Source organism: Gymnogyps californianus, chromosome Z (assembly GCF_018139145.2).
Source record: "Gymnogyps californianus isolate 813 chromosome Z, ASM1813914v2, whole genome shotgun sequence".
In the NCBI taxonomy this organism is placed as follows: Eukaryota; Metazoa; Chordata; class Aves; order Accipitriformes; family Cathartidae; genus Gymnogyps; species Gymnogyps californianus.
Window position 1 is genome coordinate 72,161,533 of NC_059500.1, and position 20,737 is coordinate 72,182,269.

General features: G+C 41.8%; 1 protein-coding gene across 1 annotated transcript in view; it reads left to right on the forward strand.

Annotated features, from left to right (window-relative positions):
- The window catches only part of NPR3 (natriuretic peptide receptor 3), a 42,045-nt gene that overhangs the window by 14,877 nt on the left and 6,431 nt on the right, over positions 1-20,737 (forward strand). Inside the window, exons 4-5 of the mRNA XM_050912719.1 lie at positions 14,408-14,543; positions 18,352-18,446. Coding sequence (XP_050768676.1) covers positions 14,408-14,543; positions 18,352-18,446 — 231 coding nt within the window. The remainder of the gene's footprint in view (positions 1-14,407; positions 14,544-18,351; positions 18,447-20,737) is intronic.

The following is a 20,737-nucleotide window of genomic DNA, read 5'->3' on the forward strand; positions in this document are numbered from 1 at the left end:
ACGTGTTCTGGGTATGTCTTTCCCAGGTCAGAAATTGCTGTTTCTACATGGGTGTTATGCTGTGGAAATGGGGAAGGTGGAAGAACCTGTGCCTTGTGAGTGAGCAGGAAAGTGTGGAAAAGCTACTGTCTCTGACTCCTCCAGGAATCTCTCTTGTAAAGGAAGAAGCTTCCTTATGCACCTTTTAACGAGACAGCACTGAAAACAAGAGTGGCAGAGAGGTTCTGAGAAAGTATCTTAGAAGTATTTGGGTAGGTAGTAGTGCCACAGGATGGGGCTAAAAATGATGGTGTTCCCTGTCTGCAATGTTGCATTGCAACATCCCATTGCAACAGCTGCCTGAGTCCATTAGCAAATATTATTAGTTTGCTTGGTCACCACTTTCAGAGTCTGAAAGCAGTTACTGTCATGTTAACGTAACCCAAAGAACTGTGGGCTGAAGCATCAGATCTGCTCAGCCCTCGTTTCCTCATTCTATAGTGTCATGATTTTTTTTCAAGAAACATCCTGTAGTTCTGTAGAAAGTCTGACCATTTTATTTCATGCCTACCTGGAGACTGACTTCTCTGATAAAATAGCCAAAAAAAGAGCAATTTTTAAAAAAATCCATTCAAATTTGGGGTTCAGGCATAAGGACAGTAGAATCACGTTAACACTATTACACGAATTATAGCAGTTTTATTACTTCTGTAATGTCAATGCATTACCAACACATTAACAGCAATGTGTCCTGGTCTCTATGAACCAATTGAGATCCTTGGTTTAATTGCAAAATACAGGACAAGCTCTGCTTGCAGACCTATAGCCTAGGTGAGGCAGACAGCAATGGGAATTGCATGCGTTTACTTGAAGGAAGAATTTGAAACTGTCTCTGAATTGGTGTGTGAATAACTCCCAACAGATACTCTAGTTAAAAATGTTTATGAATAAATAGCGTTTCAGTTAAAGTATATGCATAAGCCATTTTTATTAAATAATGCCGAACACTTAATGAATTGGCGGTAGGCTGCAGTTTGGAAGCTCTTAATGCACCTTCTGTTCCTGACTCAGGCCTAGGATTCAATAAATGCTTTTTTTATGTCCAACCTAGTATTCTGAGCTGGGATGATTTTACAGCCTGGGATATTTGCTCTTCTGAGGTTACAGACCACCCATGGCTTGTTTGTTCCTCTCATTTAAAAGCTGCAAATGTAACTAATTAAACAAATATTTCTGCTATGTTAACTACATGACGGCATTGTTCACGAGGTGGATGCATGGGTTTTATCCTATCCACAGCCCTTTTCACACCAAAAATGAGCAGCAGGAGAAGGGAACTGGAGCCCGATTTGCCTGTAAAGTTATCTCAGTGAAAGAATGAGCTACGTAGATTAATTAGATCAGTGAGGTGCTACTACCTATTAGAAAGGGCAAATCTGTTTTATTTAACGTTTTCAGCTCTCTGAAATGAGAAATGGCCCACATAAGAGCAACTGTTCGAGCTCCAACAGTTAACTACAAAAGCTATGTGGGAGGTAGCTGTGCTCATAAAGTTTATCATCTCATCCATAACATCCGTGCCAGACTCTTTCCCGTGTGTATTCCTTACGTCAGCCCTTTAATTAGGATTGTACACCAGCTAAGATAAGGGTTGGGAGAAGCGAGCAATTCAGTCATGTCACTGAGACGCTGAAAATGTAACGTATTCAGCAGTGTACGTCCCAGTTGTCTTTTTTCAGGCACAGGCAGGCAAGATTAATGACAGGCAGGCTTTTGTGTTTCTTCTGACTACACCAGGATGGGAGAGAGTTTTGGGGAGATTTTAAAAAAAAAAAAAAACAAACCTGCCAAGGAATAATTTGTTCAAATGAATAGGTCTATTCAGCTGCTGGAGTGCTTTGCTAATTGTGTTCGAAAGAATAAAAGCAAACCACAAGCTGCTTTCAGCAGCCGGAAAAAATGGGTTCACATGCCAGCTTATTAACAAGATTAATTCTATTAGTAAAACATATTTTGGATTTTCGCGACCAGCCCTTCACCCTTTGGAATTAATGAGAGTTTCTTCAATTTCTGTAAGAGCAGTGTTGAACTCTGGACTGCTAAATTTGGTGAATACAGCAGACACTTTTTTTTTCCTGAAGTTAATGCTTTCTCAGTGATATGAAAGACTAGTGTCTTCCACATTGGGGTCTTAGGCAAAACTACAGCGTAATAGTATGTTATTTGCCATTAACAGATGTCATAAAAGACAGTAAAAGAAAGAAATTATTCTTCTCTCTTCCAGTGGATTTCTGTTTAGTTTTTCTAGCCTGTCTAAGCATATTTTTGAATCTGTCTTAAACCATGGAGGAGATAGTATAAAACTGTAGGTATATCTGAAAATAGTAACATCTGAACTCTTTGGGAATGTAAAAGTTTAGAGTTGATCTTCATATATATATTGTATATTTTCCATAGCCCCATGTTTTTACTTGGGTTTCACAGATATTCACATTCCACTTTACTAAACAGACACTCAGACATTTATGGGCAAGGCACTCTCCCTTTGAAGTACTTGCTAGAAATACACTTTATTTTCCACTAATAAAGTGTGAAAAATATGTCTTCCAGCAAAATTCATAACCTGTTTTTGTTTTTAATGCCTCTCCATGCCATTTGCGTTGCTAATGATCCAAAAGCTAATTTGTCCCATTGATGTCTTGTTTTTATGTAAATTTGTAGGATTTTTTGATACTGGTATTAAGTATTCCTCAGGTTGAGCTCTGAGATGTTTGAATGAAGGCAAGGAAAGACTCTATATCTCATTTTACACAAAATGACACTTAAAAAATGAAAGACCTTTGCTAACTGACTTTCTAGCAGCTAATACCTTCTTGTACGAGCCTTGTTCCCTGAGTAGCTTATGAAAATAACAGTCAGTTGAAAGTTTCCTTTTTAACTTGAAAAAACCCTCAGCTCAACAAGGCCTGAAGTGGGAGGTTTGGGTGAGCCTGTTCCCGTGTCAGGATGCCGTTGCAGCCAGCAGCAGGGTCCTGGGCAGGCAGCTGGAAGCTGTTTTCTCATGGGAGTGGTGTGCTTGCCGGATGGCTGATGGGATGCTCCAGCCTCAGCACTGCGGGTGCTGCGGAGGGTTCACCTGTGCGGGTAGCCTCACGCTGTGGTGACATAGACTTGGGTTAAGAGTTCAGCGTTTGAAATCTGGCTGAGCCAAACAGTTTAATTGGAGAGTTTGATTAAGAGGGTGGCAGGGGTTGAGGGGAAGGAGACACATTTTGTTTTCTTTAGGGGCATAAGGGAAGGACAATCCTTCAAGGCCAGAAATGCGTATTCCTTGTTCGAGAGCTCCAGGGTAGAAGAGATACTGCCTCAACAGGGGCAGGTCCCACACTGAGGTGGTTCAGGGAAGCTTTCCTGTACTCATTTGAGCTATTGATACGGTGAAAGCGATCCTGAATGACAGCAGGGCAAGGTCTAACTTTATGACATTCAGGTGACAAGTCTTTCTGAAAGAACAGTATAGGTGGCAATCAGTAACATCTCAAGTCTGTGATCTCTTGCTACGTTGGCACTTTATTTTCTTATGGCTGAGTGCTGGGAGGTTAAGCAACCTGAACGTAGCTCCGAGAAAGACTCACGCTCCAGAGGGACAAATCTTTTAGCAGGAGGATACACTGGCCCTGTGGGTGAGTCAAGACACCCAGGTGTATGAGCATTGGCAGGGCAAAGGCAGGCAGCAGGGCTCGGGTGTGCCCCGCCTGGGCTATGAAAGAAGATCAGCATACCACGCTGCCAGCTCTAATTCTTTTTTCTGTAGATATTTAGCAATTCCTCTAATGCGAAGGGGTTAATGTAGTCAGCCTGCGAGGACAGGCTATGTGAATAAAGGCAGCGGTGTTCTTGTGCACACAAGGAGCCATAGGAACCCACAGGAGGATACTCCCAACTTTCCTTCCCTCTTTAGTAGATTTTTTTTTTTCATTAGGAAGAGAAGCCTGAGACAGAAATCAAAAGGTTTAGTCCATTCTAAGAAGAACTAATATATCAAGGCAGATTGAAAAGACAAGGACTGTCTATGTCCCAGAGCAAATGAATAAGAGGGGCATGAGAAAGGGGCGCGGGACAATGGGAGGAGGGTAGGTGAGGAGCTCTGGGCGCCCTTCGCTCCGCAGCCGGGAACAAGGCGACATTCAGTAGGCAGGAGGACATTTACATTTGATGGGACACACATTTGTACAGTGCATCCAGTTAGCCCACCAGACTGCAGACTATAAAATACCTTAGAAAGCAAAATCAAGCAGGATCTCAGGGATCAGTCAATAAGGAAGCAAGAAGCTAAAAGAATGAGGTTTTAACCTTTTGGAGGGGCTGTAAATCCTCAAGTTTTGAGGCATGGACTGCCATGCTGCTGCTGGAGCCGGGGAGGAGACGTTCCAGGTGTGTAGCTGCAACATTACTGCCTGCTGACAGGTACACATAAATATCTTCTGAGATAGCTGCTGTATCTCTCCTTTCCAATGCTAGTGGGATCCTCGCAGGTATGCCAGTGAAGGGATGGTTAGTCAGCCAGCTGAGCACCTTTCATCAGATACCCAGTATCTGAAAGAAAATAACAAAACCAAGTCATTAATTTTTAAATTATTTGGAATGGAAGCATGATTAATAGCAGCCTGAGGGTTTGCGTTAGTTCCGTGCCATTAAGGTTTACAAGTTCATATGCCCATTTACCCTGATATTTAATAAAAGGATCATTTGTCATGGCAACCTCAGCCTCAGGTGGGCTCCTCTGGCAAATTATTTACTCCCAGCCCAGAGATACCCCAGGTGTTGGCAGGTCATCCCTCTCCCCCAGCACCTGCGTTTCAGCTCCTGGGCGTGCGCACCCCAGGATGCCCTGCAGACAGGGCAGGGGAAGGGTGGAGTTCAGGTTCCCTGAAATCAGGGATTTGATCCTGAATTTCTCTCATGCCAGCACAGCAGTCATGGCCCCGGGGCTTTTAGATGAAACGGGCAGGGGATTTGAAAGGACTGGCTCCCTGTGGGATTTTTGTAAAGACTTGACTGCATCTCCATGCAGCGGGGAGTTCGTTACCTGCCTGTGTGAGAGTAACGGGGTCGCGTCCATCCTGCATTCTCCACCTCCTCTGCTGGCAAGGGTGAGGCGGGGTGCTGGTGCTTATGAATCCTGGTTTTGTGTGCCTAATTTTTGCCTGGTCCTGAATAAGGAGCTTAGATGACTAATCCCAGCTCAGAGCATACTTTTGAGCTAAGCACCACTTTTGGCTGTGCCTAAATCATCCGTGTTTATCTAGCCCTTAAGACTGTATTTAAAGCAAACGCTCTGCTGGGTAGCCTTTGCTAACCTGCTGTAAAGCAGAAATCAGATGGTCCTTTCATCAGATGGCTTTTTACCCCATTGAAGATTTCACCAGCCCACCCTCATACTATTTATTCACCAGGTAGTGTAGCACAGGTAAACTCAGTTTGAACATGTGAGTTTTCTCAACAGTGATATAGTGATTTTTCTCTTGAGTTTTGCTTGAGAACTGATGTGATCATGAGAATTTTTAGTATAGAAAATAAAATATTTCCGTGATTTTTGTGGTTTGGTGATAATGTTAGAAATCCAGAACCCAAAACAATTGCACATTGTGCAAGGATAAACATTTAACAAAAAATGTCCTTCCTGTTTGTCCTAGCTCTGCATTTACTTAAACCAGTTAGCTTATTTTAGCAAGTGAAACTGATTTTTTCAGATGAGTGACTCTGTCATCCTGAAAACTGAAATATGTTCCTGCTTGAAAAACAAACTTGCTCACTGACATTTAAAACTTAGTATCTAATGAAAGGACTGGGGTTTTTTTTGGTTACTAGGTGTTTATCTGCAATTAAACCGTCCCAACGGTTGCATAATGCTAACTTAAAATGTAAGCATTCATTACAACTGTATAACAGGTTATCATCAGAGTACCAATGGGATCCTTAGAAAAATCTATTTAAAACAAGCATGTTTTAATTTCTGTCTGTATTAAAGAGTAACTTCTTTAATATCTCTTGTGTTTCACCACTGTGACTAGAAGTATGATTTCTGAACATAGTTTTGTAACTCATCACATATATGACCACGTAGTTTGTTAGAAGGCAGGAAATCCTGAAAAAGTAGAATGGTTAGTTTTTAAACGACAGCTACACGTTTTACAGTTAAGATCACTTCAGTATTCAAGCAATGATAATATAGTGCTGTGTGCTAGAGATCCTTTACATTGGTCATTTACCTGGAGTTAGAGATGTATTATGAACATGGGGAGGTACATTTCACCTTAATTGCAAGAGCACATTAATGCATTCTCTGATTCTGTCCTTTTCCTTGATAGGTGGCCTGGAGCCCTTTAGAGCTAAATTACATAGGTGAATAGTGTGTGTGTAAAATATACATAAAGGAAGAATTCCCCTAAATGATTATTCTGTAGGTAGTTCACTTCTGGTACAAAGCAGTGCTGCTCCTCAGCTACATCGATTGCACTCCTTTGAGACCAATATTAAAAGGTAATACAGGAACCAAAACCACAGAGGGGTAAAATGGCTGGTACCAACTTGCAGAAGGAATCAGTGAGTGTGTTGGATAGAGCCAGGAATAAATCCCACACAGGTATGCAGGGGGAAAATCTGGTCCCAGAGGTGCTCCCTGTTCCTGGAGCAGGGCAGTTTTCAGCTCATCCCCCTCCTGCTTTGACCGCGCCATTGGAGGTCTGGGGAGTGGATCTGAGACCCAGTGATGGCAGGCCGTGGGTTTGGTCCAAAGTTCGTGCAAATAAGCGACAGTAAGAGCCCCTTGACGTGAGCTGACTGCGGGTAAGGCTCTAAATCTGCTGAGGTGGCGATTCCTGTGTCTGTGTTTAATGGAAGGAGCAAGTTTGGGCTGTATCTTGAAAGTTTTCTGCCTGGCCTGTTGGCAGCAGGCACTAGGGGTTTAAAGTTGTTTTCTAGATAATCATAGGAGAGTGTTGCAGGCAATAAACAAACACAGAATGAGCAGCTCTCACAGGCAGTGGGGTGGAAGGGTTCCTCCATGCCCTGGCATCTCGGTTGTCGCTGTGCCCTGTCGTGTTTTAGCTGGCATTTCACGGTGCAGCTCCCCTGCAGCCTGGGACTGAATAGGTTTCTGCTTCAATTCACCATTGAGACAAAAGAGCAACTTGTGGCTGCCCCAGCCAGATGACAGTGAGTAAATCTACCAGTTTTTCAGGAATGAGGTATTAAGAAAAACAAGGAAGAGAGCATGAAGAATGAGGATGAGATACAAGAGCAAAGGAGCTGGCTTTGTGGTTAGTTTTCTTTCCCTAGCAAGAAAATAACCTTCACTGACAAAATCCCTTAACTCCCTGAAATTGGCAGCCTTTTTTAAGTAAATCCCAGGTATTGGTTGTTAATTTACTTTTATTTTCTTTCTGTTAATTTCTTTTATTTCAGCAGACCTTTTTGTGGAACAAAGGGCCGGCTTCTGGTCCACAGCTAGCTCTAAAGTGGATGCGAGTTTGTCACTGGTGGTATTTCGGTCCCATTGGAGTAAGCATCCTCTTGTCTAGGTGGAGCAAGGGTAGCAATGGTTCAGCACGCCCAGGGTGCACATCAGCTCGTGTACCAGCTGGTCAGATGCATGGCTGAACAGTGCAGGCAGGCAAAGGCACGGTCTCACCCTGAAGGAAAAGGGCTTAGCTGCGGCAGAGCGTCTTTGTGTCAAAGTCAAACAGAAAGTGCAGTAAAAGCAGGAGTCTTTCTATACATCTTGTCTCCCAAATGGTGCTTGCAGGATCTTTCGTGATGGAGGTGGGCAGCTGATGGGCTGTGACCACTGCTTGCTCCCCAGACGTAATCATCGCCTTGGTTTTCCTACCTACGCCTTCTCTCTCGACTTGCACTTCAATTGCAAAGTCCTCATGCTGGGGCCACATTGCCTGGTGTGCAGAGTGCTTAGGCAGAGGCGCACGTCTCCATCTCCTCTGCGCTCAGCATTACTGCTGTACCAATAAATACTGGCGAGGAGATGGACACAAGCAGGCAGCCTTGTTGGAAAAAGCCTTCGTAAAGTTAAAGGGAAGTGATGTCTTGTTCGACTGCAGTGCTGAATTTTTAAGCTGTAATTTTAAAGCAGAGTATAAGCTTCAGTTTGCAGAATTCACATAATAAAGTCACATGCTCCCCTATAAGAAAAGTCTCATATGGGTTTCCACATACACACTGTCTCCCTGTGAAAGATGGAACTGATGCAACAGTGTTCAAATAAATCTCTCTTAAATATGCACAAGGTTTTATTGTTATATGACATCTCCTTACACTGGGGAATGCTCATCCTCTTTTCCTAGGGAGAGATGTGTGTTCCAGCCACAAATAACAAATGAGAGTTGGGACAGTTACCTTTCATTTAGAAAACCAAGTCCTGAGCTCTGGCCTCATGTGTTCTTGAGCAGGTGCCAGCCTATGTATTTATTTATTGATAGAGAGTAGATATCAGTGAATACAGTGAGACGCTGTCCTTGGCTGTAGCTGTGTTGCCCAGAATTTGGCATAACGCCATATGTTCTTTTTCAGTTGTGAATTAAATATTGAGGAAATGGCCTTCTCTGGAGAAGGCATGTGTTTCTATTATTTTTCTCTTTCCCTTCCTGTTTCTTTGAACCACTAAGGTCCAGCTCCATTAGGGAAGCGATCTGGTTGCCCAAGTGAACAGGCTGTATTTTTAGTATTAGACATCTAAACATACAGCTTTGATTAACTGTTTTACAGCTTTATCCTCCTTTCCAGTTGTTGGGCTGGTTTCACAGTGATGCAATCTCTGTGGAAACAGGTCAGATCATGTATCCATGTCTGTAGGCACCTGAGATGTGCTGTTGATGACAGCTGGCTATGGGTGAATCCTGTGGCTTTGCATTTGTTATATTTGGGAGTCCTTGAAATCTCAGTCCCCATGTATGAGAGTAGCTGTTATCCATAGGTGAGATTTAGGAACTCTGTGAGTTTCTGTTGCATGGTGGCATTAAGAAATCATGTGAGGATCTGAGGAGCTGGATGGTGAGTTAAAAAGAGCTGTGATAATCCTGTTATGATGGTAACATGCAGGATAATATGCGGTAGTGTTATGGCAGTAGGACTAATAAATTACTGCAAAGCTGAAACTAGACACGGCATTACTGATCTGAAATGCACTTCACCTATTTGCAGGTAATGCTCAGATGTAAGGATATTCTTCCCTCAGCTTCACATTCTCAATCTACATCTCGCTTCCATCCAGAGTTTCTCATTGAGTTTACGCAAACTAAAAGTTTAACAGAAAATCAGTTTGTAACAATCATATTTTGTCTTTAAAAAAAAAATTAAAACCAAATCAGTTCTATCTGTCTATCATCTACTGTATGGGGATCATGAGCACCTTGTTCTGGATTTGTGCAGCTCAAAGCAAGGGCATAGCAACTCATCAAGGAACTGCTGAGGGCCCCTGGGCATTCCAGGAACATAAAGGAGTACTTGTAACAACAGCATCAGCAGTGGCGATGTCCTGAATGGGAGTGTGTAACATCAGCAAATGGTATCAAAGAGAAAAGTCCCTGCTCCAAAATTAAGGGAAGAGTATATTGCTGGATAGTGAGTCAATTGACAGAAGACAACCAAAGATACGTGTCAAGAAATGCATGTAAAAAAGTTAGCTACATCGGTGTTTCTTGGAAAAGCTCATAAAGGAAGGACTGTAATTATAATTGGCTTGGTGAAGAAGGATTAAAAGGAGAGAACTGACAGTTAAATTGCAACTGCTTAGAAAAAGACTATTTTATTGAGACACCTTGAAACAGCATGAGATAGTAGGAAAACATCTACCTAAACGGTAAGATGTGTTGCTGTGCTGGAGAAGTCCATAGTCATGAAGTAAGTGAACCAACTTGGCATGAGATTGGTTTGAAGTACATCATAGCATACGTATATTTGAAATATAGTTGCTGTATTTGAACTTCGTTGCCATATTTTTACTGTGTCATGCTATAGTTTTACAGTATGACACAGTATTGCTAAAATTCATGAGCGTTTATTTACAGTATTCATAGTCCTGAGGTTAGATGAGCTTCATGTGTTTATAGGATCAAACTTCCTTACTCGATTGCTTGAAGTTTCATCCCTGAAAGAGGGTGAAATATCAGTGGAATTTCAGTGGGCGTTAGCTCACCTGAGACGTAAATTGGTAAGATTTTTGCAAAAAGTCTGGGTAGACCTTATGCAGTCCCCCAGGGTCCTCACTGATTTTGGCTGGGACTGTAGTTTGACAACTTGAAAATCACTGCGGATGTACTGGGAAGTAGATGCAGAGACCAAGTTTGGGGAATGTTAGCTGTCTGCTTTTGCAGTAGAGAAAAAGTGATGATGATCCTCCCCACCTAGCACTGAAGTGGTATGAATTGCTGTAATTGCTGTGATTCAGAGCTGGGCAGTTCCAGATGGAAGAGAATAAGCTTACTTAACAGTCAGTGGGCAGGATATGGAAAATTATGGGTCCTGCATAGCTGTAGCTTGGCCGTCTTCCACGTCGGTAGTATTTTGCATTGCTGTGTGTGCTGTTAACACCTTGGTATATATGAATAGTGTGGTCACACTATAGCTGCTTGGGGAACTATAACTTTGAACTGTGTAAAATTTATTCATGTGATTTCCATGGAGAGGGTTTTTTTTTCTGATGGAAGATGGTTAATTAGAGTAGAAAGGTAGGAAAATAAAAGGCACAAATATATGCTTATCTCATCCAGCTATGCAGTTAGCTTACCAGCTTTTTAGTTATGTGGTACCTTGAATGGGATGTGAAAGTAATACGGAAGATACCTCAGCAGGGGGGGTTCCACATATTGCAGCCTCCAAAGATGTTCGGCAAACCTGGCAGCTTCTCTGCTGCCACTCGTATTGCTGATGACACATGTTGAGGGGTGCCTCTGCTGTGCAATATGGGTCAGGGACAGTAACATTTTAGTAGACCTGACGTGCAAATTATGATCACAGCATTTGGAGCTCAGCTTGCACCTGTAATTAAAAAAACAGCATAAATCAAAATGGAAAATACTATAATAAAAAATTTCAGCTTTTTATTAGAGCTCAACTAAAAGCACTGTTAATTACCTGCAAGATTAGTGGGTCTTTAATAGCTTTTATAATCTGTTTAGTTTTGTCCTGAGGGCTGTCTAATGTTGAACCATGTTATTAATTACCATGGAGACCTTCAAGCAACCTGTGAAGACATCTTCACATTTACGCTGATCCCTATTTGAAACATTCATGGGACATATACTTCTTCTAGCCCTTTTTAACCTTTTTCATGCAGCAAAGGAAGGATGGGGGTTTTTTGTTAGGTATTCTAAAATTCAAATAATCACAGGCCAAAAAGTGTAAAAATTGTTGAGGAAAATTAGGTGTCAGTTTGTTTCATGATTTCTGATAGGTTGCTGATTCATGATTTCTGATAGGACTGAATGTAGAACAGAAGCTATGTTAAAATAATAAAAAAAGAAGAAGAAGGAAAATCCTTCATACCCGTGAGTTACGTGAGGTATCATTAACAGAGTTGATGTTGTCCAGAAAGGAAGTCCTGGGACTATATGGCTTGGGACACTGTTTTAGTAAGTCGGGAGTGGTATTGGATGGAACAAATTTTGCACTCTGTTTACTCAGAGGATCTGTTGTAGACAGTCACAGGCAACAGGGCTGCAAAATGCACCTGAGTGAGCTCTGGACAGGTGGAAAATGGAATGAAGAAAGAGCAATCCCTTCAAAATTATCTGCAGCCATTACTTCGCATTGTAATATACTTCCCGTCTCTGATGTTTTCTCCTTTCTAGGTTAGAGCAGTCCTACACAGTGCAACCCATTCTCTGTGTAGGATCGTCGCAACTTCTAAATGATTGAGCAAGATGATATGCAGGAAAACTTTATGCCCGTCATGGCATCCTGCATCCCCTTTCAAGAACTGGTGCTTGAACATGTTCCTGGAATAATGTGAAAAGTAGCCAGTGTGCCCAGCAGATGGTTTGGCTGGGGAGTGTAGGTGCAGTCTCACCTGCAAACAGTAAATATTACGCTTTTAGAAGAAGATTTGAAATGGCATAGATTACCAGCAGTTTCACCTTCCTTGACAACGTAAGATAAAATGCTGGGTCTTGTGTGTGAGGAACGGAGAGGTGGCACAGATGATCTTCTGATGATTTTCTAATGTGATTTTTCGTATGTAATGTCAGGGCTTTTGGCCAAGAGTCAAGGCAAGGGACTGTGGCAGTAACCTCCCAGTTGCCAAGTGAGTTTTGACAGGGCTCATTTGGCAAAACTGCAGTGTCTACAGGAGGGTTTTCAGGCTGGTGGCATGGGTAGATTTCAGATTGAGCAAATTAGCTGACAAAATGGATTTTGCAGGTTGCTCTGTTACACTGAGAGGTCTTTGCCATGGACAAAGGAAGGGACAAATAGCTTTCCTTGAAGCGGATGCCAGCCACAAGCTTTAAATCAGCCAGCAGGGAGGTAAAGCAGCTAGAGAGACTCATTTCTCTCCTGAGAGAATGAGTGTCACATCAAGAAAGCCCATGTTTGATCATCCACAGGCCACTTGGACTCTAACGCTGGCACACAAAGCAGTTGTTGAGCTTTGTGGTTTCTTGGTTTGGGTTTTCTTTTCAGTTCTGAAAAATTAAACCCCCCGCTGGCAAAGCCTGTCCTAGTGTGCACTCTGTCCATCAGCTCTTGTTATTGCACCAAAAGCCTGACTTTCACCTCTTCTTTCATGCTTTCTCCTTAGGTCAGAATAACTGCAGCTGCTTTTTAGTCTTTGGCTGTCAGACTGAGCTGAGCTGTTCTGTGCTTTCTGTAGCACTGTGGGCTCTTCCCCTAAACTGGTGGTGCATTTTCTTAATGAAACATAGGACGGAGTTATCTAAAAGTCCAATTTTAAATGTCAGAGCAATGTAAACTTTTGTATTATCAGTAAATAATTCAGAAATTCCCCTTCCTGTTGGCAACTGGTTTAAGAGTGAAGGAATGCCTTGCATGTAATTACATTACCAGGGGCTTGGTTAGTTTGGCTTAGCCAATCAGCTATGTAATACTTTTTATCTGTGGAGCAGTTATTTACTTAACTGGCTACATGTTTTTATCTTTTAACATTTTTAATGTCCAGCTAAAACTGCGAGAGTTAGAGTAGCACTTTGTTTACCAACATTTTAAATTGTTTAGATACACTGAAGTGGAAGATAAGCTAAATGTTTCTATCCAGGAGAATATTTGTAGAGGTGAGTTATTCACTGGAAATGGCAATAACAGATCCCATAATGTGGTATAATCGTTGATTATGCCTTTGCTAGGATGTCAGGAGCTTTTCCATTGTAATGAAACTGTGAGTGAATGGGAACATCTTTCTTGCAGCTGGAAAGATAATTCATTCTGAATTATTCTGCATCAAGCCAGGGTGCGTTGCGCTACTGAGATGTGACTTGCTGCTTACAGAAGAGGAGTACCTGTGCTGCTCAAGCCATGTGTGTCTGCTTCTGCTGATGGGTCTGCAGCTGAACTCAGCTCCTTAAATAATTATTGCTTCATCCCTGAAGCACGCCAGGCTCCTGTGAACAAACCTGTAATGTTTCTGCAGCACTCTGCTTTTAACTGTTGTTGTTACTCCAGTGATGTAGACCAAAAGCTGTAGGTTGCCTGTGTAGACTCGTGGGAGGCAGAGCTGGTTGGCAGCGGTCTTCTTTTGTATTAAGCTTAGAAAGCAACATTTCATTCATTTCATGTCACTTACTGAAAAAACTGTAAGGGACAGGAAACTTCTCCTGGCAGTTACAGAGAACGCATTACTGTAGAGGGTAAGTAGTTCCTCCATTGCTCATTTGCTAGTGGAGAGATGCTCAGCTGAACAAGGGCCAGAAATGGAAGTGGTAATCATTAAACAAGCAAATCCACCAGTTCTGCTCTCCAAAAAAAATCATGGCAGAACATACCTCCCAATCCTGAGAGGTGCTAAGTCCTCTGTGCAGGGGGAGGAGGACATACTTGGTGCTGTGGGATGAGGGTGCTCAGCAGCTTACAGAATCTCACGTGGTCAGCTGCAGAATTCCTGCGTCTGGGCATGGGAACTGTGATCTGCAAATTTCTCCCCTATCTGCAGAGCTATTCAGACACAACATTGAAGTGTGATTTGAATGTGGTTAACTGTTTTTAAAAATGGGTCAAAAGTTGCCATTTTCCCCCTGGGTTTTTTGAGACACATTCCTTTCTGTTCCAGCAGTTGAGAAAATAACCCTCCAAGTTAGTCATTTTGGTTGATATGGAGAGTCTCTCTAGTTAATCAATTCCATAGGGAAGAAAAGTTTTTCATGTGTTAATTGCCATTGGTTTTTTTTTTCTTTTTTTTTTTTAGGTGAACATGTTTGTGGAAGGATTCCATGATGCTATTCTTCTTTATGCTCTAGCTTTACAGGAAGTCCTGAAGTTTGGTTTCAGTAAGAAGGATGGGGAAAAAATTGTTCAGCAAACACGGAACAGAACGTACGAAGGTAAGAGTTAATATGGAATTCCAGCTTTCAGAGTCAAAAAAATTCAGGTCTTTGTCATGTGCAGAGTAAGGACGTGTGCCTATTCCACTCTTAAAAGAGAGGAAAGTAACCATATGAAACCATATACATCTTTAAGGCTGGCTCACATACCTCACCAGTGTGACGTCTTTTTGCACCAACCCTTGAGGTCTTACTCAGCTCAAAAAACTCTGAATTTAATGACCCTCACTGATGTTGTAAAGAAATACCAATAATTTTCTCAGGCTCCTTCTTTGTTTTTGAAAAGATTACAGCTGCTCGCTTTACTCATGTGCATCTTTTAGCTCTGAGATTGCCTGATTTTTTCCATTTGACTTTTTTATCTTAAGAGCCTGGGAATGGATAGAAGCAAGCAGGTGCCAGGGTTTTTTTTTTGTTTCCTGATGGGGCTCCTTTGGGCCCTAGATGGATTTCCCCCCAGCCTCCTTTCAGGAGCTGTGTGTGTTATCTCAGAGGCAGCAGTGGCAGCAGCTGAACAGCACTGTGCCTTTCTGTGCCTAATCCTGTAGGTTGCAACTGGTACTTACATGTCACCCTGCTGATGCGAAGCGATGCAAGTGCTTTTGCCAGGTAGGGATCGTAATAAAGAAACCGAGGATTATTGAATTCATCTGTCATCTCTTAGAATATTCCCATCCATCTCATATAATAATCCAATCTTTTGGTGTAGGATTGGCAAGATTTCCTATGGAAATACGTAAGAGAAGGAAACATTTCCCCTAGATAAGAAGCGAATGATTAATTTGAATGTGTAAGAAAAACCTCAGTGGCCAGGTTCTCTGCTCTAAGAACACACTGGACATAGCAGAGGAAGGCAAGAAGGACAGCAGCTCCAAACCTCTTTTCTGTTCTCAAATTGTGGCCTGAATACAAGGCAAAACGGTCCCCAGGGCAGCTTAAGGCAACACAGGGATTGCTTTAAATTATGCTGGTTGCAGTCATCCCATAAGGAGCCCTGCACCAGCTGGAGATTGTGCTTGATGTCCCACTACCTCCGTTTGCATCCATGGCTTCCCAAAACACCCTGTTTTAACAGAGGGACTCTGATGTCTAAGAATTTGCCTCACTGTTTGGTTATCCTGTGTACGAACAGATGCCCCAGCACAGCCTGTCTGTGTTTTCTCTACTCCTACTTCTCTGCTCTAGGAAGCCACCAGCTGGTGTGCCCATGCAAGTCTTTTGTAGTACCATGTGCTCCATGCAGGTTGCATGGTTGATTCTCACACCTTTCTTGTAAAACCAGCCAGGAGGAAAAAATGTTCTCTTTCCCCACTTGTGAAAACCAGTTTGTTGTTGCTGGCTGACCTGTCACAGCTATTCTGAAAATGTAGATGTCACGTAGAGCTGTGAGGGTGCAGTTGAAAAGGTCAAAATGCCATGTAAGTCATATGCCATCTCCTCCCCGTGGCAGTACTTTGCTGGACATAATTTACAAGGATAAAACTGATTTTGAAAGAGGCCTTTAACTTGAGCCAGTCCTTTTAGGAAAATCATGTCCCTTTATTCTGCCTGTAAGCCCCGCTCTGAAGTGAATGTAGCATCGCAGAGTACGGTCCATGCATACACCCACCAGGCTCTACTGCAGGACTGAAGCTTTATAATTCACTTAAACTTTTGCAGGCCTTGATGATGAGAACTCCAATTTCATTAGTGACAATTTAACTGCTGACATCTAGATATCTAATTGCTTGGGCACCTCATTTTACAGCCTGCTCTGAATAGGTCACCCATCAGAACTGCAGTGGAATGTGGATGCTCTTTCCTGCAGCGTTCACAGTCTGCCAGCCGCAACTGCACAGGCAACTTCATATGCTTAGGAAAGGATAAGGCTGAGACGGATTTCTTATTGCTTGGGTTGTTAGAGACACCGTGGTATGACTGCAGGGCACATTTTGTGGAGAATGTTTTCTATTCATTGGCATTTCCTCTGAAAAAGTAGCAAAATTTTCTGTATGTAGGTATCTAACATAATAGAACGAAAAGAGAGTCTGGATAAAATCCTTCCACCTTCATCCAAACACAGTTCTTCATTAAGGTTGTTTCAAAATTTCCTAAATACATTTCTTAAGGAAGAACATTGCAGGACATGTCGACATTTCAAACTCTTTGCTTTGATTCAGATGGAAAAGTTAAGAATTAGTCTTTCCCATTAAAAAAAAAAATCCCATAGGAACTCTGAGTTTCAGCAAATTTTAGTACCTACTTCCAAAAATTGAGTTTTGGCTTTCTTAGGCCAGGAAGGTGTCTGTTCCAATTAACACCTCCTGTCAGATCCAGAGTCCAAATTGCTGTGTAGGCAAGGACATTGCAGCTCTTCGTAGTGGCCTCCTCCAGTGCTTTCACAGCCAAGTGATTGTTATACCCATTCTGCTTTCATGCAGTAATCAAATTAGCAATTGTTTGATTACTGTATTGTTATAATGAAACAGATGCTTGACAATAATCTTTTGATGACCACTACATGTTTTGAAAATCACAGTAAGTTAAGCATTCTTGACATCACTAAATGGGAACAGAGACAAGATAAATGGAGGTGTGTTAATCTGTTGCATGTTTACTATCATTAGGTATGTTGAGGTGAATTTATACTCTGGCTGCATATCTGACATGTCTCTTCTGATTTACAGTCCCTGAGAACCTGATTCTCTACTGCTTTGTGCCTAGTCATGTAGTTGGTGTAACATGGATGTATAATGATGCTTGTTTGACTTGCACTGGTGCAAATGGCTACCTTTGGTGTCAGGCAGTGGAGGATCATGTTTGAGAATATCTGAGGTGATAAAGCATATCAGCAAAATCTTACAATGTCTTCATCATAGTTAATTGGTATTGTTTGATAGATTTTAAGAACCTGTTTGGCTTACACTGCAAGAAATTGGAGCCACGCTCTTTGTAGGCAAGGGCATGCATTGAAAGAAGAGGTTCAGACTGAATGCAAGGAAGTGTTTATTCACCATCGCAGTTGGAACGAGTTGCCCCAGAGGGGCTGGGCAGTTTCCATCCTTGGAGGTTTTGAAGACCAGATAAAACCCTGAGCATCCTCCTATTCTGACCTCCTGGCTGACCCTGCTCTGAGTGGGAGGTTGGACTCGAGACCTCCTGAAGCCCCTTCAAACTTGAGTTGTCCTATAAGTCTATGATTCCCAGTTTCTGTAAAGTTTCCTAGAACTTGTAAAGAAAGGAAGTGAACTGGGGGTCTAAAAATATAAACCAAACAGCACCATATTATGCAGTTAATCCTATGTAAATGAATGCAGGACTTAATGCATATGTGGTGCACATGGTGCCCCTTGTCCATGCCCCCTCCAGTATCGCATCAGATGGAAACAACACTGGACTGGCTGTATGGGTGCATCAACCCCGTCAGTCTGCAGGGTGTAGGGCTGTGCCCCTGCGTCCTCTGCAGCACATGAGCTGAACTGAGGCATCGTTAGATATATCAGGGCTAAGCTCTCTGTAAATAATTTGCGTTAAATATATTTGTGTTTTATTCTTGCATGCTGGCTTTTGGATTACATTTTTCTCACGTATTCCCCAAACAGTCTCACACATTTGATATTTAAAAAGGAGAAATGTTAAGAATTCAGGAATGCAGACACCGAGATGAAATTACAATTTCTTTTGGAATGCCAACAAAAATGCTGGGAGACTGATGAGATTTCCTGTCATATCGGTCTGTAAAAACCTGTCCACTGTTTTCTTGTTTTCCTTGGAAAGACTCAGTATTTTAACTAATTAATTTTCTAATTCTTCACATGCCATTCTTTAGGCATCGCAGGGCAGGTGTCCATTGATGCCAATGGAGACAGATACGGGGATTTCTCTGTGATTGGAATGACGGACCCAGAGGCAGGCACACAGGAGGTAAGGAAACAAATACCATTGCAATTGGCTGCTGATGAATTAGCCAATGTAATGTAACATGATATCATCTGTTTACTTCATGGGCATCTGTTTATTTAATATACACATTAAAATGGTATTGCTCAATCTTACCAACCTGGAGACCAAATCCTTTCGGTAAAATAATTATCTTGAAGTAGTTATCCTAAGTTTTTTTTAAGCTTTCTTAACTTCTTTTCTTTAACAATACGTCTTTCTTCACATGATGCTAGAGTCTTTCAAATTTAAAGGGTGAAATCTCACAAGCTAGCTAAGCACTGATAAATTTTGAATATGAGAAGCTATTGTTTAAAATGAGCAAGGCCTTTTATTCATTGGTAAGAAGAAAGATTAGTCTTATAGCAACAGGGATGTACAAGTTACCGTGATGTATAAACACAGTGAGTACAGGTATTTTAATCTTACCCTGTGGTCAACCACAGGCAGGAGTGCAGACCTTGCCTCGCCTTGTTTATCAGGCAGTAAGACCCGAGTGCCTCGTTTTCAATGTTTAAGAGGCATTTTAATCAGACAGCTCCATATACACCACGTGGGTTATTCCACTGAATGCGACAGGAGTGAAAGCAGCCAGACTGTGAAAAAGTCTATGAGAAATAGCACCAGCTGCACATAAAGAATAGCATGACTGGGTTGAGTTTATTAATACGTACATTGCCCTAACTCCAGCTGCAGTGTAAAGCTTCTGTTAGTTGCAAAGTCAGCATCAACCTAAGCTTTGTTGGCCTCCCCTATTTCATCAAGCTCAAACGTAAAGCAGCAGTAAATCTGAGCTGGAGATTTCTACATGTGGATTTGAATCCTGTGAAGTTATATTGGTTTTGTCAGTGCTGTGGCAAAGACAAACTCAAGAAGCTTTTTTAAAAGCATGAGGATGTCTAGTGTGTTTTGGTGTATAAAAGTGACTGAAAAACTACAGCAGTAAACTGTGGACACTCCCAGGGACAGGAGTAATCATCATTAATTGAAGCTAGGAGTACAAACTGGTTGGGATAACTTTGGTTTGAACAACTTGTATCTCTTCAGTTTGTTCAGTCCATTATCTTTTTATCTTGTTTATGAATTTAATCCCCCGCTCCTACCCTTTCTTCCATTGCTCTTTCACTTGCGATTTAAACTATCTTTTATTTCTTTGATGTTACATTTCTCCTTTTAACATACTGCTCATTTTAATTTCCCTCTCTTTTGTTTATGATGTATATAAATATACATGCAATTAACATATTTTACATGTGATTACTTATTACTTGTGTCTGCTACATTCATTTCTACCCTCATGCCTCACTCTAAAAACCTTGTTTCTGTGATGCCTTGTTTTATTCATTTTGCCAGTTTTTTCTGTCTGTACGAGAGCGTTTCTCAGCTGAACTGAGCCAGATGAATGGGTGTTCGGGCAGAGCTGTTTTCCCAGGTCCATTCACAGAGTTTAAAGCTAGAAGAAAACACCAGATTACCTAGTTTCACCTCTCCTGTATTACAGGCAGGCAGGTTTCTTACCCTTGTATGGAGCCCCGTAGTTTACATGGGACTAATGCTCACGCTGTAACAGGCATTTGTTTTTCATTTGGAGGCACTGAAGAACAGGGACTGCCTTGCTTGCTCCCTCGATGTTTGTTCCACTGTTTAACCACTCTTGCTCTTTAACTATATCCTACTTCTGATCTGAATCTGTTTGGTCACTGCTTATAGCTATTTGTTCTTCTTAAGCCTTTCTGCATGCTTTCATATTTAGTAAGCCCTGCTGGTAGAGGACTTTCCCACTCCTGTTTGATAAACAATCTCTTAATGAATAGTCTGCTGCCTGCAAATGGTCTCTGAGGTCTTTTCCCTCTGCTTTTTTCAGTTTACTGAATATGCCTTTATTTTTGAACAAATGTTCAAAAAAGTCTTTCTTCTAAGGATTTTATCTCCCAGTTGCAAAACTGGGAGAGAAATTAGCTCCTTTATTTAGTGTGAAATCTACCTTTGTATATCTAACCAGGGCAAACGTTATCTTTTAACTCTTTCCCTTCAAAATGAAATGTAGGTGAAAGATTTGAACAGGCTATTGGTGCCTTGAATTCTAAACCTAGTGTATTAATATATGCTTATTATCCATGGTAGGACAAATATGTCTTTTGATGTGCTTCTGCCATCGCTTCTGACTATTTCAGTGTCATGACATTTGGCCTTTATCACTGTACATAGATTTTTTTTGAACTATTTGCAGATGAGTGACCTACTACTGTTAGCACAATTTAGTCCTGCAACTTTGC